The sequence below is a fragment of the Camelus ferus genome, chromosome 4, assembly GCF_009834535.1.
Source record: "Camelus ferus isolate YT-003-E chromosome 4, BCGSAC_Cfer_1.0, whole genome shotgun sequence".
Lineage (NCBI taxonomy): Eukaryota > Metazoa > Chordata > Mammalia > Artiodactyla > Camelidae > Camelus > Camelus ferus.
In genome coordinates, this window is record NC_045699.1 from 33217661 (window position 1) to 33233834 (window position 16174).

Below are 16174 nucleotides of genomic sequence, written 5' to 3' on the forward strand. Positions count from 1 at the left end.
ATTCCCTACATTAAATTTCTTCTGTGGAAGTATCTAGTGATAGTCTGACTGATACAAGGAAGTTTAGTTGGTCATCTACATGAGGAAAACTGAATTTAGTAAAAAATTACTGCTGAAAAAATCCCTTAAATCTCTCACTGAACAGGGTACAGCATACAGATATCCTATGCTTCAGTAAGCCCACCAGATTTAGCACTGGAATTGATGACCAATTCCTCTACAGACATAAGATGAAGTAGTCAGCCTGAGTGTAGCTTGAAAAATAGGTATTATTTAAAACCTCCAGACATGTTCAGCATGGTGAGATGCTTGTGTTATGAGGGTACCTGCAAGCTGAAAACTATACTAGTTTAGAAGAAGTCCTGTGCAAACTTGGACAAATTTCTTCCTTTATGTTTTATTTTTCTCACCTATAAAATGGACAGGTTGGACTAGAGAACTGGCTTTTAAATTTTTTTTTAATTGTGCTAAGTATATATGTAACATAAAATTTACCATCTTAAAGCAATTTTTTAGTGTACAGCTCAGCAGTGTCCAGTATATTCACACTGTTGTGCAATCAATTCCAGAACTCTTTTCATTCTGTAAAATTGAAACTCTATACCCACTAAATAAAAACGCTCCAATCCCACCTCTCCCCAGCCCCTGGCAACCACCATTTTACTTTATGCATCTATGAATCTGACCATTCTAGATACCTCAAATAAGAGGAATCATACAGTATTGGTTCTTCAGTAACTGGCTTATTTCACTTAGCATATCATCTTCACCCATGCTGTAGCATGTGTCAGAACTTCCCCCTCTTTTAAGGCGGAATAATAGTCCACTGTACGTGTATGCCACATTTTGTTTATCCATTCATCTGTCCAGAGACACTTGCTTGATTCCACTTTTGGCTACTGTGAATAATGCTGCCATGAACTCAGGTGTATAGAATGCTGACTTTTAAACTGTAACTGCTCTGTAATAATAATAATAATAATAATAATAATAATAATAATAATAATAATAATAATAATAATAATAGTAATAATAACGACAGTAGCCAACATTTATTGGGCACAAAGTGTGAACTGGCATTGTCCTAAATGCATTCAATACTCAAATAGCTTCATGAGCTAGGTACTTTTATCATCCTTGTTTTCCAGGAGAGGAAACTGAAGCCCAGAGAATTGAGTTATCCTGTCTGAGATTACAGAGTTAGTATGTGGTAGAATCACAAAGAGAACCCAGGCAGTCTGTCTCAGGGTGGAGCTTTTAATCATTCTGCAGCCTGCCTTAGGCTGGGGGAGTAGGGGTCACCTCTCAATCTGGGCTGGAATCGTTATAGGGGCGGGCCCAATCCCCCTCCCCCTCCCCCCAATTAAAGCCCCTCCATTTTAATCTATTTTAATTATTAGGCTTCTGGGTTTTAAAGCGAACACCGATTTCTATAGCTACAAACGAATTAAAAAAAAATACACTGACTCAATCAGTAGAGTTCCTCCTACTCTGATATTCTATGGGTCTGGACTTCTTATTAGTTTTAAAAAAATCGACAGCCTGCCATGGCAGAACAGTCCCGTAACCTGGTAACTATGTTTGTTGATAGGAAATACCTGAGCGCGGGGTTCACTGCACTCCAAGGTTTCTGACTCAAACGTCTGTTTCTGAAGCGTCTTGTGAAAATCTTTTCGGGATCCAGTCTTCTTAAAGCCGCAAATCTCCGAACTTCCTTGGTTTCTTTCATTGTTGTTATTAGTAGGAAAGAGAGAGGGGTTGGGGGCAAAATCATTAGATTAAAAATAAAAGTAATGGCTTAAGTTTAGATGGGGTGTTGAAAGATCTTGCGAAGAGAGGACCAGTTGTAATTCTTCTCAACTAATTATGCACCAGTCCTAATACAAGGCTCTGTTGTAATGAGGTACAAACTTGCCTCCTGGCTGGCTCATTATTAAAGGCAGGAGTAGCCTGGAAAAATGCCACTTCAGAGGTGTGGTCATTTCAGCTATGGGGCATTTGGCTCCAAGCTGGAGCTAAACTATGACCCTACTGTAAGAGGCTGGCATAAATCTAGCGAAGTGCAGAAGCAGCAAATAAAGGTCGTTTGAAGATAAAAATAGAGGAAAACATTTAATCTCCACATCAATGTTCTTAGTAATGAATTAAAGAGGCGAAACATGGTTAAGAAAAAATAGAAATAAGTGATTTATGTACCAAATATCTTTTGCTACCATCCTCCACTGCCATTCTCTGCACACCATTAAAATTATGCTTAAAAAATGTGCTGCAAAAAATACATGATATCACACATATGTGGAATCTAGAAAAAGTGCAAATGAATCTACATACAAAACAGAAACAGACTCACAATTATAGAAAACAAACTTATGGTTACCGAAGGGGAAAGGTAGGGGGAGGGGTAAATTAAGAGTATGGGATTAACAGATGCAAACTAGTATGTATAAAATAGATAAGCAACAAGGATTTACTGTATAGCACAGGCAACTATATTCAACATCCCATAATAACCTATAATGGAAAATAATCTGAAAAAATATATATCACTTTGCTGTACACTTGAGACTAACACAATATTGTAAATTAACTATACTCCAGTAAAAGAATGTGTTGCTATGGGAAGGACTTAATAAAAGGTCTAGCGCTGTCACTGGAGAAAGAAATTAGACCATTACTAAAAAGGCAACAGATTTAAGTTGTCAAAGAATAACTACAGAAATCAATATGTGTATTCCCAATTTTTACGACTCAAAGGCTTCCTGGAAAACATGCTGCAAACTCAACCACACAAATACACACCCATTTTGTTTGATTTCCCACATCATTAGAAAACCATTGAACAAGCTGGTAAAGGGACATGAAATGACGTTAGGATTTTTTAGGCAGATCAAATGACAGAAAGATAAAGCAGGAACTGTAAGAGAGATACTAGCAATAATCTGATACAGATTGTAACTTTTTGGGAGGGGTGAAGTGTTGGGTTATGCACAGTGGCTCACAGCAAGTATTCAACACTAAATGAAAGAAGTCGGTGGGGGGTTTGGGGGGAGTGGTGAAAATAACTGCATGAATTCTATTTATATAACAGTCTGGAAAAGGCAAAGGTATAGGGACAGAAAAGAGATCCATGGTTGCCAGGGTCTGGCCGTGGAGAAAGGGGCTGACTACAAAAAGGCACGGGAGAATTGGGGGAGTGTCAGAGCTGTTCTACATCTCAATTGTAGCAGTGGTTACACAACAGCATGCATTTGTCCAAACACAGAGAACTGTAATCTAAAAAGAACAAATTGTAATTACCTCAAAATCAATGGATAGAAGTTTAGGATTGTGCCTGGCATTAATTAGGATAATGCCTACATTTAATACTCATCAAATGTAAGCTCTGTTACTTTGCTATGATTTATTGTATTGTTTTACAGAATGGCAGACTCTGTGGAGGAGGAGTAAAGGCATTCAGGTCCTGGCTCCACAGATTATAAACTGTGTGACCTAAAGCAAATTACTCTATTTCATTGTGCCTCAGTTTCCTTATCAGAAAAACAGGAATTAGAATAATACCTACCTCATCAGTTCTATTGCATACAATAAACAAATTAACATATGTAAAATACTTAGATTTCTTGGCTTGTGGCAATAACTCAATAGATATCAGCTACTACTCATTATGTTTATTAAACAGTATTACAGAATATGGCTGAATTGTGCCTGTTAATTGACAAATAACCTAAATTAAACCAGTGAGTAAGATACTCCACACAAAGGAAAAAAAAAAGGGACAACTCAGTGTTGTTGAAGATTTCTTTAAATTTAATGGTTAAGAGTAGATTTCACATCATAGACACTAAAAAACACATATTCATGGAAAAAAATAAGATTTGGAAAATCATAAGACATACTTTAGAGCTTATCTAGTTCCAGTTCAACCTATACAAACTATCCCTTTCAAGTGAAATAAGATCTTCTGAAGACTTCAGAAAAAGCACTTATATTAGTCTGTCAAAGGAATGAACCCCAAATTCCATCTCATATATTTTAATGCATCAAAAGGGGAAAAACTACTTTCCTCTGGAGGACTGTGTTTAATGAAGCCACTTTGCTTTCTATGGACATGCCTTTGTCATCCATAACCATACAGTCAAATGCTGATTTAGTTAGCTCTTTTATTCCTCAATTATCTCCTTGCTGATATTACATTTCTCTATAATATCTAGGGGTAGTCTTTTATGCCCTTGCTCTCTGTGATAATGGCTTTGAATCCCACTTAGGGGGCAGGGGAGTGGAGTAATGGCCACTTGTGTTCCCTCCCACTCTCATAATTCTATAGGACATTTGCCACTCAGGTTCTATAATTGAGACTTTTAAATCAGACAAATACTGCTGCCCATGAAGGATAGAGGAAAGTTTTATTTTTTAACTTAACAGGGAAAGATTAAATGACACAGAAACACAAAATCCATGTTCTCCTTTTGGGAAAAATGTATTTTCCTACTTGAGATGTTTGTCTATTACTTAGACTGGAAGATGTCTTCAATGAATTCAATGCTCTCTCTCTCCCGTCTATAGCACAGTTTGGTGTCCTTGCTCTAAAAATCACAGTGCTTTTCTCTTCATTGCATTTGAAAATGACCATTAATCTAATGAACAGAATGGTGCCATGGTTGCTTGTTTATCTCATCTCATTTCCATATATTTTGACAATTTTGTATGGATTGTTGTTTGCTGGCATCCTTCGGGTGATAGTAAATATTTTAAGCATTATTTCTTCTGTCATTTTCTTTAATGAACTAAAAAGAGATTAACTTAAGAACGTGCTTGGTGTCTTGGTAGAAAGTTGAACTCTTAAGTAATTAAACTTGTTTACATGCTATTTATTCTTGGTGTATTATCCACAGTGACAGTGAAACATTTCATGGGTGTTATGGGCAGCGTCATAAAAGCCCTTAGACTTTGTCTTTCATCCTGGGTGATTAAGGTAATTCTGAAGGAAGGTCGTGCTCAAGGAGAGCTGGGATATCAAGGAATGGGGTATCATCTGTTTTATTACTCCATATTTTACTCCCAGTGAACTGGTAAACAATTAAAATTCAAACACATCAGTGCATATAATTCAGTTACTCCCAAAACACCATAAAAATGTCTCCCTGATCAATAATTGCTTATTATGACATGCATTTGTTGTGCTGGCTGTCAAGGTGCTTAGCTATTTGCTCTCTAAAAGTATGGAAAGCAAGCCAGGCGCATCAGCCTATGCAGTTACAAAGAGCAACCCAACTGTGGAAATCACTGAGCCACTCTTGACCTGTTAGGCACAGACTCCTCCTCCCCATGAATCCACTCCTACTACAGCCCAATTCAAAGGCCAGGTTTGCACCAAGCCTACCCTGATCTGGCCAAAAGTAACCACTCCCTTCCCTGAATTTTCAAAGCATGCTGTTTGTATTTCTCTTAGAAGCTTTGTCATACTCTACATTACATTCTAGTTGTCTAAAATTTTATCTCCCCTGCTAAAGATGCGCCCTTTCTCACTAGATTGTGACTTCACTGAGGATAAGGGTTCCTTTAGAGCTAGGAGTCTAGTGTGTTCCTCTTTGCCTCCTCTTTGGTGCCTTATTCTCAGGAAGTATTTTATAAGCATTTGTTGAATACAAGAATGAATTAAACTCTAACAAACAAATATCCATACCATGTTCCTCTCAGACAAGTGTTCCAGATCTATCAGATCCAATGCCATCTTTCTCTGGAACAAATATTTTATAATGCTGCCTATAATCCATCAACTTTCTCATTTTTAGAAGTCAATAAAATGTCCCAACTGTTATATAAAGGAGAAATAAAAAAAACACAATACATAAAACAGCATCATGTAAATATGCAAATACCTGGACACAATTACACCTGAGAACATAATGAAACAGCTGTTGGCACTTGCAGGACGAATCATTGTGACTATGTAACACCTACACAAGCAGACTGCAACAGGTGTGTTGTATGGGTGACTCAAACACCACAAAGCAGTATTGCTGTCAGTAATGTGCTTTTTCCAAAATGGGGGAAAACTCTTGGTATAGCTCTAATCAGCACAAAGTTTAATTACCCCTGTATTTACATGATTGTTGTTTTCCTGGAAAATTCAGTGTAAAAATATTTGGAAGATGGTAGAGGGTCTTGGCTTGGATATATACAGACTGGTTTTTCACCTCCCTGAATATCCAGCAGGACAGTTGATAGTTGTGTCTGGATGCTGAATTTGGGATGATCCTTCACTGTGTGTGATGCCCCATGCACCGCAGGATGTGAAATGCAGCAGCCCACCCCAGCAACTGAGACAGTCAAACATGGAAGCATTAATTACCCTCACTGGGAACCACTGCTACTAAGGCACCAGAAAATTGGAATTCCTAAATCTTATCTAAACCATAGCCTCAGCAACACACCTGCGAAAGGAAATCCACAAGGACTCCCTGGAAGGGGTGAAATGGAACAAGTTTAGTCAGACCAACAGCCTCACTCCAGTGTCTAACTGTTTTTTGGGAGAATTCCACAAGTGGAATCCTAAAGTGAGCACTTTTCAGAGTTCTACTTTAGTTTTTGGTGAGAAGGTGAATTTCCCATATGAAAATAATACAGTTTAGCAGAAATAAGGATGTTAGGAGACTTTAAGTTCAACATATCCATAAAATGAGTGTATCCAGGTCTGTAACACATGCACTATTATTGCATCTAACGGTATTGTCATTGATGCTAACATAGCCATCATTTATTGAGCTGGTGTGTGATTGTCTTTGTTGAGATTCCCTGGAAGCTGAGCCCCAGACAGGAGCTCAGGTGCACATGACTTTCGAGAGCGTGCTCTTAGGAAAAGCCTGTAAGGGAGATAGGGAGGCAGAAGGAGTCAACTAAGGATGAAGGCTCAGATCAATTCTTGGCCTGATACACAGGGCGTTCTGGAGGGGTCACATTACAAGTTGTCCTGCTATCCCACTTTGAGGCAAGAGGTGGGACTATGGTACCCCTTGTGCCAGTGCTAGTGCACCAGCCAGGCACTGGTCACCACCACCAACCCAAAGTGGGAGGTTAGGGGCCTGGGACGTAGAGTGAATTGCTCAAATGTCTCTGGGCACAACGGCTCCTACACTCACAGCAGCTGCAGAATGGATGCATGGGATGGGAAATGGGACCCAGAATATTCTTTACTACAATGCCAGGCACCTAACATGTATTATTTTCCTTTTATTTTGAAACAACCTCTAATTTACAGAAAATCTGCAAATACAGCACAAAGACTTTCTCCTTCCCCTAAACTATTTGAGAGGAGGTTGCTGACCTAATCCTCCATTACCCGGGAGTACTTTAGTGTATAATTTCTACAAACAAGGACATTCTCCATCATAATTAGCATAAAACCATCACATTCAGGAAATTAATACTGATACATTATTTCCATCTAATCCTCAGATCCATTCAACTTTTACCAAATGTCTCAAAAATGCCCTTTAGAGCAAAAGGATCTAGTCGAAAGTCTTGCATTGCATTTAGATGTCACATGTCTTTAGTCTTATTTACCCTGAAACAATTTCTCAGTGTTTCTTTGACTTTCATGACTTTGAGATTACAGGCCAGTCATTTTTTTTTTAAGAAAGTCCCTTCACTTGGTTTTGATTATTGTAAATGCCCAATTCCTCATCCAGCTTTCAGTTTATTTGTATCAAAACGGAGTCAGTTTCCTATTCGACACATTTTAATTCAATACATTTTAATCCATTTCTATTATTTATGTTGGTGCTCCAGCCATCCCCGATCTGACCAGTATGAGTCCCTTACGTCGTTTTTACATGTCCCCAACAGTTACTGACCATTCCTGCTTTCCTCGCTGGGCTCAGTTACTCTCCTCACACCATGCAGAGTCTGATTCTCTGTGCCAGGCAGCCCTTCTAAATGTGTGCCCTCCTCTCCGTGTCTGGCCTTCATCTCCTTATTCTGGTCCTCCTCAGCCCTCTTTACCCTGAGGTATAGATGGCTACCTTGCTCTGATGATTTTCACACCAAATCGTACAAGAAGGAAGGGAAAAGAAAGAGGAAAGAGTATGGGAAGAAGAGGAAAAAGAAGAAGAGGAACATGTATTGTTTTTCAATCCTCCCAACAAGCCTTCAGAATGACCAACATTTCCCCTCATTTCACACTTGAGGAAACTGTGGCTCAGAGAGATTAAGTCTCTTGCCCAGGGTCTCACAGCCATTACATAAGGAGTCAGCACCTAAATCCAAGTCCTGGATTCTACAGTCCAGATTCTGTCTACTCCACCATACTGCCGCTAAAGAGAATGCTCCCAAAATATGTTTGTTCTTTGGATTGTCCCCAAATGTGTCATAATAGTGTTCAAAGAAAAGTAACAGTTGTGTTGAGAAGTAATAGGTTGTGCTTATTTCATGTTGAGTCTTTCTACTACTTGGCTACTTCCCCATCTCTCTCTTGTCTGCAAATAGGCTCAACAGGAACATGGCTTTATTTGGTTCAGATGCCTGGGTGGGGTAATGAGGCTGGGACTCTGGTAGGTGGTGGTACCTAGCCAGCAGTCTCACCGCCTACCCCGTGGTGGTTTCTGCCTTCTGTGGCTGGCACTTTTGAAATGAGTCATCTTGACATGCTTGCCAACCCTTGTTTTGTCCTCTCCGGCCAACTTTACCCTTGCTGCCACGGGGAGCTTTGCTGAGAGTTTAAAATGGGGAAGTAGAGGCTAAATCCAGAATGAGGAAGAGGAGCACACTTTGCTCTGGTTTCAAATCCCCAGCCATGGACTACATTTAGTCTTGATGCTTTCCACCCCCCAAAGCCTGAGGGCTGGCACACACATAGGGTTAGAGAATACATATTGTGAAATGAACTTTTAATACTATTCTGTAACTCACTTTAAAAAAAAAATGCCCATTTGTTAGTGTCTTTGGGGTCCACATAAAGGATTCCAGAAAACATTCTAACAAAACCGAGGACAAAAAGGAAAGCATCTGTGTGCACGAAAAATAGCAAAAGAATTTTGAAATCCCAGTCTATCCCTGTAGAATAGATAAACAAGATCATACTGTATAGCACAGGGAAATATACACAAAATGTTATGATAACTCACAGAGAAAAAAATGTGACAATGAGTGTGTATATGTCCATGAATGACTGAAAAATTGTGCTGAACACTGGAATTTGACACAACATTGTAAAATGATTATAAATCAATAAAAAATGTTTAAAAAAAAAGAAAAATAGCAAAAGAACAAAAGCCAAATAAATTTCATTTCTCCAAGATTTGAACTTCTTTTAAGAAGGAAATCTGTTTGGATTTCTTTCACGTATAATGTATGAACTTTTTATCTTAAAATCTTAAAGCTGGGGGAAATGCCCTAGCATTCACCCCATGTCCATGCCACACCCGATGAAGAAACAGAGGCCCAGAGAGAAGTGACTTGAGGATGATGGAGGCAGGCACATGGCTGTAATTGTGTGTGTGTGCGTGTGTGTGTGTGTACATGTTTATGTGTGTATCGGGGGGGGGGATTCACTTGTAAACAAACACTCTTGGAAATAAGTGCATTTTATGAAACAAGACCAAAAGCTAAAGCTGGCATAGTTCTGGTCTCCAAGGCTACCACACACATAAGCTAAGTCGCCTCCTGATTTTTTTTCTGTGGCCCAAGCAGGTTTCCTTATGAAGATATATGTGACATTGAACCCATGACATCAAAACCCTCTGGAGTGTAAACATCCTTAGAAAGGTAAAGGGCGAGTGTGAAATTTGAATTTTAATTCACGGTTTTCTTTCCTTCTTAGAATTAATTAATGTTAGTGCATTCCTTTGGGAATGTTCCCTCTTAATATTGGATTTTTCAGGAAAACCATTCACTAATTCAGTGTGTTGTCATTTAGAGTACTGTAATCTTAAGAAGCCACTTAATATTTGCCTGTATTTGCCACTACTTTGAGTTGGGTGGTTTTTCCCCCAGAACATTAGATCACATGAAGCTTTTCATTTGAATCCCTAGTGAGAGCCCCCCAAAGTGATTCTGTACACTAGCAAAGCTGACCCTCCAGCACACACATAGATATTGCTGACTACATTTATATTGGTGAGAATAACTTAAGAGAAGCCGGCAGGTTTGTGAAATCCCATGTAAGGCTCTCTCAAAGATCTGTTAGAAAACAGAAAATAAATATTGTAATATAAATAAAGTTTGGTCACACATGGATCTACTACTTTTTTACTACTACCCTTTGCACATGTAGAGCAACTGGAACTAAAATCATTTTCATAAACATTTAAAATAGTTATTTCTTCTGAGGAAGTGTTTGAAAAGGTCTCCCCAAATACATTTTTGTTAACTGACATTTGTGAATAATATGATTTATGTAATTATTGCTTTATATATATTATATTTTAAATTTTGTTATTTTGCTGGCCTTCAGAATCCCAAAGCAGAAATTATTCTGAATATTTCTCTTGAAATCTTATATTATTTAGTCTCATTTCCTTATTCAGAGTATAACTTATTCATCTATGTTACTGCATGTATTGGTAATTTGTTCCAATTTATTGCTGAGTAGTATTCCATTTCATGGATGTATCAGAATTTGTGTATCCATTAATTCCATTGAGTGCAATTTGGGTGGTTTCTAGTTTTTGGAAATTACAAATAAAACTGCTATAAATATTTGCATACAGATTTTTATGTGAACACAGGTTTTTGTTTTCCTTGGGTAAAACCTAGGGGTAGGACTTCAGGTTGTATGGTAGGTATATATTTAACTGGGATTTTAGGACAGATAAGGGAAGACAACTCAGCAAGAGAAAACAATATTATGAAAGTAGGTATAATAGCTTCTAGTTTAAAATGGTAACTAGAATAAGACTGGAGGAATTTAAATTTTATTTTAATCAATAATATCCAGCATTGGCAAGGATATGGGGAGAAAGGGCAGTTTCATACCCCGCTGGTAATGGAGTGAATTATTACAACTTTTCTGGAGAAGAATATGGCAATACTTATCAGAATGTATCATGTGCACTGGTCCCTTTTCTACCTCCAGAAATACTCACCCATGTGTAGGGGCAAATGTGCATACATGTTCACAGAGGTCTCATTTATATTGTGAAAAATCAAGACAACTGCAGTGTCCTTCAACAGAACAGAAGTCAATAATTTATGGTATACTCCTTCACACCTGGAATGCTAGGCAGCATTTTGAAAGAACGTGATAGGTCTCTGGTATGGAAAGATGCCAAAGACACTATTAAAAAATTATATTATGTGTATATATATATAAAATATGTATTTGCACATATGTGCTTTGAATACATGAATATTCATGTAAAATATAAATATTCATATATGTGTGTGTATGAGGACATGAAGAGCTCTGGAAGGCTACACAGTGAACTCCATGCCATTATGAGTGGGTTGGAAAAAACAAAACAGAAACAAAAAGATAGATAAACAGAGAACAGAGTAGGGGTTACCAGAGGGGAAGGGGCAGAAGGAAGACTACACAGGTAAAGGGGATCAACTGTATGGTGATAGATGGAAACTAAATTTTGGTGGAGAGCATGCTGTAGGGTACATAGAAGTAGAAATATAATGTTGGAGACATGAAACATATAATGTTATAAACCAGTGCTACTGCAATGAAAAATAAATCTAAAAAATAGTTTTTAAAAAAGAGTGGTTTGAAAAGAAGGGCAGGGAGCAAGTGAATAGTGTGGCAAGAAACTAGCTTTGTACTTAATACACTCCTGTATTATTTGATTTCTTTCAAAACAGCATACATTATTTGACACATAAAATAACAAACTCAAAGGAGAGCTAATGAATCACTAATTAACAAAGAGTCAGCAACCACTATTATGTCTTATTCCGACTCCTGGGCCTATGAAGACACAGAAAAAATGGAAACTCACCAAAACAGATAATTTCTTGTCAAAGTCTAGACAGAATCTCTGTGGATCAGATGGAGCTGGAAAGAGGAGGCACCAAACTCTCTCCCCAAAGGGGACTCAGTAGAAGACACTTAGTACTTTCCTTCCTGCCAGCCCCTGCGCAGTCAATGCCTGTAACATTCAGAAATCTGAATATCCCTTCTTCACTGTAATGGCTCATCTGTGAAGCCTATTACAGGTTCCACCTGGTTTCACTCACATGAACCACTGAACCATTATCTTCTTTGCTTTTCTCTTTCTACCATCGTTCTACAACGATGTAGAAACAACTTGTAGAAAACAAACTGAGCTGAAAAATGTATGTAGGGTTGGGAGATGAAGGACATTTGGCAATAGTGTACTGGCTTCTCCCCACTAATGAAATATTATGGATATTTCACAAGAGGGCAGAATGATCTCTGGGAGGGGTGTGTGCTTGGGCAGAATGATCTCTGGGAGGGGTATGTGCTCTGAATTGTAGCCTTCATGTTCAGAGTCAGAGTACCAAACAGTGGGATAGAAAAAGGAGCTTCCTTATTAAAGCACTTGTCAAAGCTTGCCAGAAACTGACAATGAGTTTCAAAGTTGCACACATCTACCTATCCATTAGCTTATTTTTGGAAAACAAACTGGTCCATTACCCAAGCACCCAGATAACGGGGCCAATGGCAATCCTCATCCTTAGTATGTTGCCCAAAAATGAAGTTAAAACAGACATTGCTTTATTTTGTGAAAATAAAAAAACACAGAGTTGCATAGAATAAATAAATGAACAATCACTGTTCCTATAGAAGAGATAAACACAAAAGGAGACATGTAAGAGAACATAAGGGAACAGAAGGAATGATCAAAGTGCCTAACCGTCTAGATTAACGTTTCAATCCAAAATTCTTAGTTAATAACACTAGGTTTTTAAATTAAATTCTAAGTATGACAGCAAAAATATAAATCATAAGGAAAATTGTCGATATAAATTTTATTACATAAATAATTCTGAATGTTAAAAAATTATAAACAAATTTAAAAGACAAAGAGTATACCAAATAAAGAATTTGTATTATATGATAAACAATGGGTTAATATCCTTACCAAATAAAAGTAGGCCTAAAGGTAATTAAGACCAGACAAATACATCAACATAGATGCACAAATTCAATGAATAAGCAGAGCACCAAGGAAAACTTACCAAAGGACAACAATTATACGGGAAAAAAAATGCCCAATCTAAATAATCAAAATGCAAATAAAAGATGGCCTCTTTACAAATAAAACTGGAAATTTATTCAAAGATAACACCCAATATTCTTGAGGATTCACTGCATATATTGTTAATAATCTTTCTGATACATTATTCCCAAATCCTTAAGTTTGTGTATACCCTTAGACACAGATATCCCTTGTGTAGGAATTTATTCCAAAGGAAAAAAAAATCATAACTATACACAAGAATATTGTGACATTTGGGTATAACACTGAAAAACAAGAGATCATCTACACATTAAAACTGAATTTTTGTGTAAATATATTATGCAACCACTAAAAACTGCATTGAGGAAAAATATTTAATAGCAAAGAGGGATAATTATCACTCACTGTGAAGATTGAAAAAGCATGCTTCAAAATAGTATTATAATCTCATTTAATTTTTTATACAAATATATATTCAAAGAAACATGATTCAAATGCAATATATCAAATGTTAATGGTGGTTAGCCGTCTGTAGTGAAATTGAGTGATTTGTGTTTTCTCTTTTTGTTTCCCTATAATCTCTGAAATTTTTACGAGTATTCTAAAAAGAATTCTTTTTTCTTATAAGTTTGTTAAAGATAGAGAAAAACATTCCAATGGGAATTGCCAGGAGGAATGAAAAAGTGCAGTGTCCAAATAGAAAGTAAAAACAAAATGTAGTAAAATGGACCTTTCTATTTATTGTCCCTTCTCAGATTTTTTTAGAACTTTCGTATCCAGAAAGTATCTCTAACTATAATACTTAAAAGTCTGAGAACAACTTGTTCTGAATTCTTTTATTTATTACTAGCAAAGCATAATCTTATTTGACTTCCTGGCAAACTTGGTTTTCCATTCGAATTAGAACAGATGATGGATTAGCATTTAACTTTCTCTTTAATTACTTTGTACAAGCTTTCTCCTTCTCAGCTATTGAAAACGGTACGCATGACATTACTCCAAAAACATCAGCACAAATTCAATGGCACACTTACAGGAGCTGGATAAAACCCAGTCTCCAAAGTCTTTCATCATTTATCCCATAGAACAGTCATTCTTACTGGAGTACAGGACAGGTGAGGACACTAGAATTTCAAACTACTTATGCATCATCACAGATCCTCTGCTGTTTCTCTAATGGGGTGTGCCTCTCATCGCAGACATTCCCCAGCTGGCTCCCCAACATGTACATACATACAGATTGAGAATTTCAGGGTGTGTAGATCTTTCTCATTAAAAAATACTGTCCAGGTCATTAGTATGCAGACAAAAAGCTCAGGACAATGTTATAGAACATTTAATTAAACCAGGAGAGAAAGGCCTTTTTGACTAGAAGGCAAGCTAGTAATTTATTTCTTGGTCACAAATTTAAATGTGACTAAATTTCATTCATTAATTCCCCCATTCCACCCCCTTGGAAATGCATCAGAATGGAAACCAAACAAAACGGCTCTATTTTTTGTGCTTAAAATGTAACTATCTCACTTTGATAGGTGAATGGATGAATAAATGGATGAATGAAACAAACTATAGCAAATCTATGCAGTGGAATATTTTTCAGTGAAAAAAGAAACGAGCTATCAAGCCACAAAAAGATATGGAGGAACAAGGCAAAACTACAGAGACAGTGAAAACATTAAGTGGTTGCCAGGGAGGGACGACAAGGTAGTGCAGAGGGGATTTTCAAGACCATGAAAACTATTCTGTACGACACTCTGGTGGCAGATAAACGTCATAATACATTTGTCAAAGCCACAGCATGTACAACACACAAAATAAGTCCTACTGTAAACTACGGACTTTAGTAAATAATAATGTATCAATATCAGCTCATTAATCGTACCCAAGGTTCCACACTTACTAAGACTCATCCAAGGAAGGATAAATTAGTCAGACAAAGCTACACAAAGGAAAAAGAAATTTGCTCTAACCTTTTATCCATATGTAGGATTTGGCAGAGGGATGAAAGAAGGGAGTGCACGCCCAGAGGGGAAACAGCAAGAACAAAGGTGTGGAGAGAGGACTGAGCTGGTGCCATGGCACAACAGTGAGGAAGAGAGGCAGGCCCGGAGACAGGGAGTGGCTCCAGGAATTGAGGGAAAGAAGTATTAGTATACAGACTAGGCCAGATTATTAAGACCCTTGAAAGGCAAGAAAGTGATGTTTATATTGATATGGCAGGCAGTAGGGAGCTGTTTGAGCAGGCGAGTAATACAAAATATAGTCAATCCTCATCATTCACGGATTTTGTATTTGTGAATCTGCCAGCTTGGTAAAATTTATTTGTAATTCCCCAAATCAATATTCATGGTCACTAGGGACAAAAAACCCAAAAAACCCCAACATGTTAATAATAGGGGAGATTGTGCGGCAGGTGGTATATAAGAATTCTCAATACTTCTTTCTAGTCAATTTTCCTATAAACCTAAACTGCTCTAAAAAAGTTTATTAATTAAAAATATAAGTGATAAAAACTAACAATGTAAAATAAATACATATATAGAGAAAGAGGGAAAAAAATGAACTTACTTCCGGTTCACAATTAGCCACTCCCGAATATAGGTCTGAACGCAGTCCCTGACGTGAGGGTCTAGTTCAACCCTAATGAGGTGGAAAATGAAATAACACATGTTACTACCAGGTAAAGACAACAAAGCATTCCCCTATATCACAACCAAGGAGAGCAGCAGGATTTCAAATCCCTGTCAACTGCGAACGTGAAGGGCACTCTTACCCACTGCTTCCAAGTGTCTGAAGTATTCCTGAGGCGATAACATTTTCACTTTGATGAGACAAACATGTTGGCATGTGGGTTTCTTTATGACAGAGAATTGTGTTAGACTGTACCTATCCCGGAAGGCATTCCAACACAATACAGGCAGAACTAGCTATAATCACATACAAAACAGTATGTAGAAATACCAATCTCTGACAGGCGTAATCTGGGCATATTTTCTGCCCATGTGTAAACTTGTTAGGACATGCGTGTT

General features: G+C 37.5%; 1 protein-coding gene across 6 annotated transcripts in view; it reads right to left on the reverse strand.

The window, feature by feature from the left end:
* Window positions 1-16174, reverse strand: part of DOCK8 (dedicator of cytokinesis 8) — a 223965-nt gene that overhangs the window by 125454 nt on the left and 82337 nt on the right. For all 6 annotated transcript variants that reach the window (XM_006192725.3, XM_032477776.1, XM_032477777.1 and 3 more), the window contains 2 exons: window positions 15714-15785; window positions 1599-1722 (listed from right to left, as the gene is read on the reverse strand). In XM_006192725.3, coding sequence (XP_006192787.1) covers window positions 1599-1722; window positions 15714-15785 — 196 coding nt within the window. The remainder of the gene's footprint in view (window positions 1-1598; window positions 1723-15713; window positions 15786-16174) is intronic.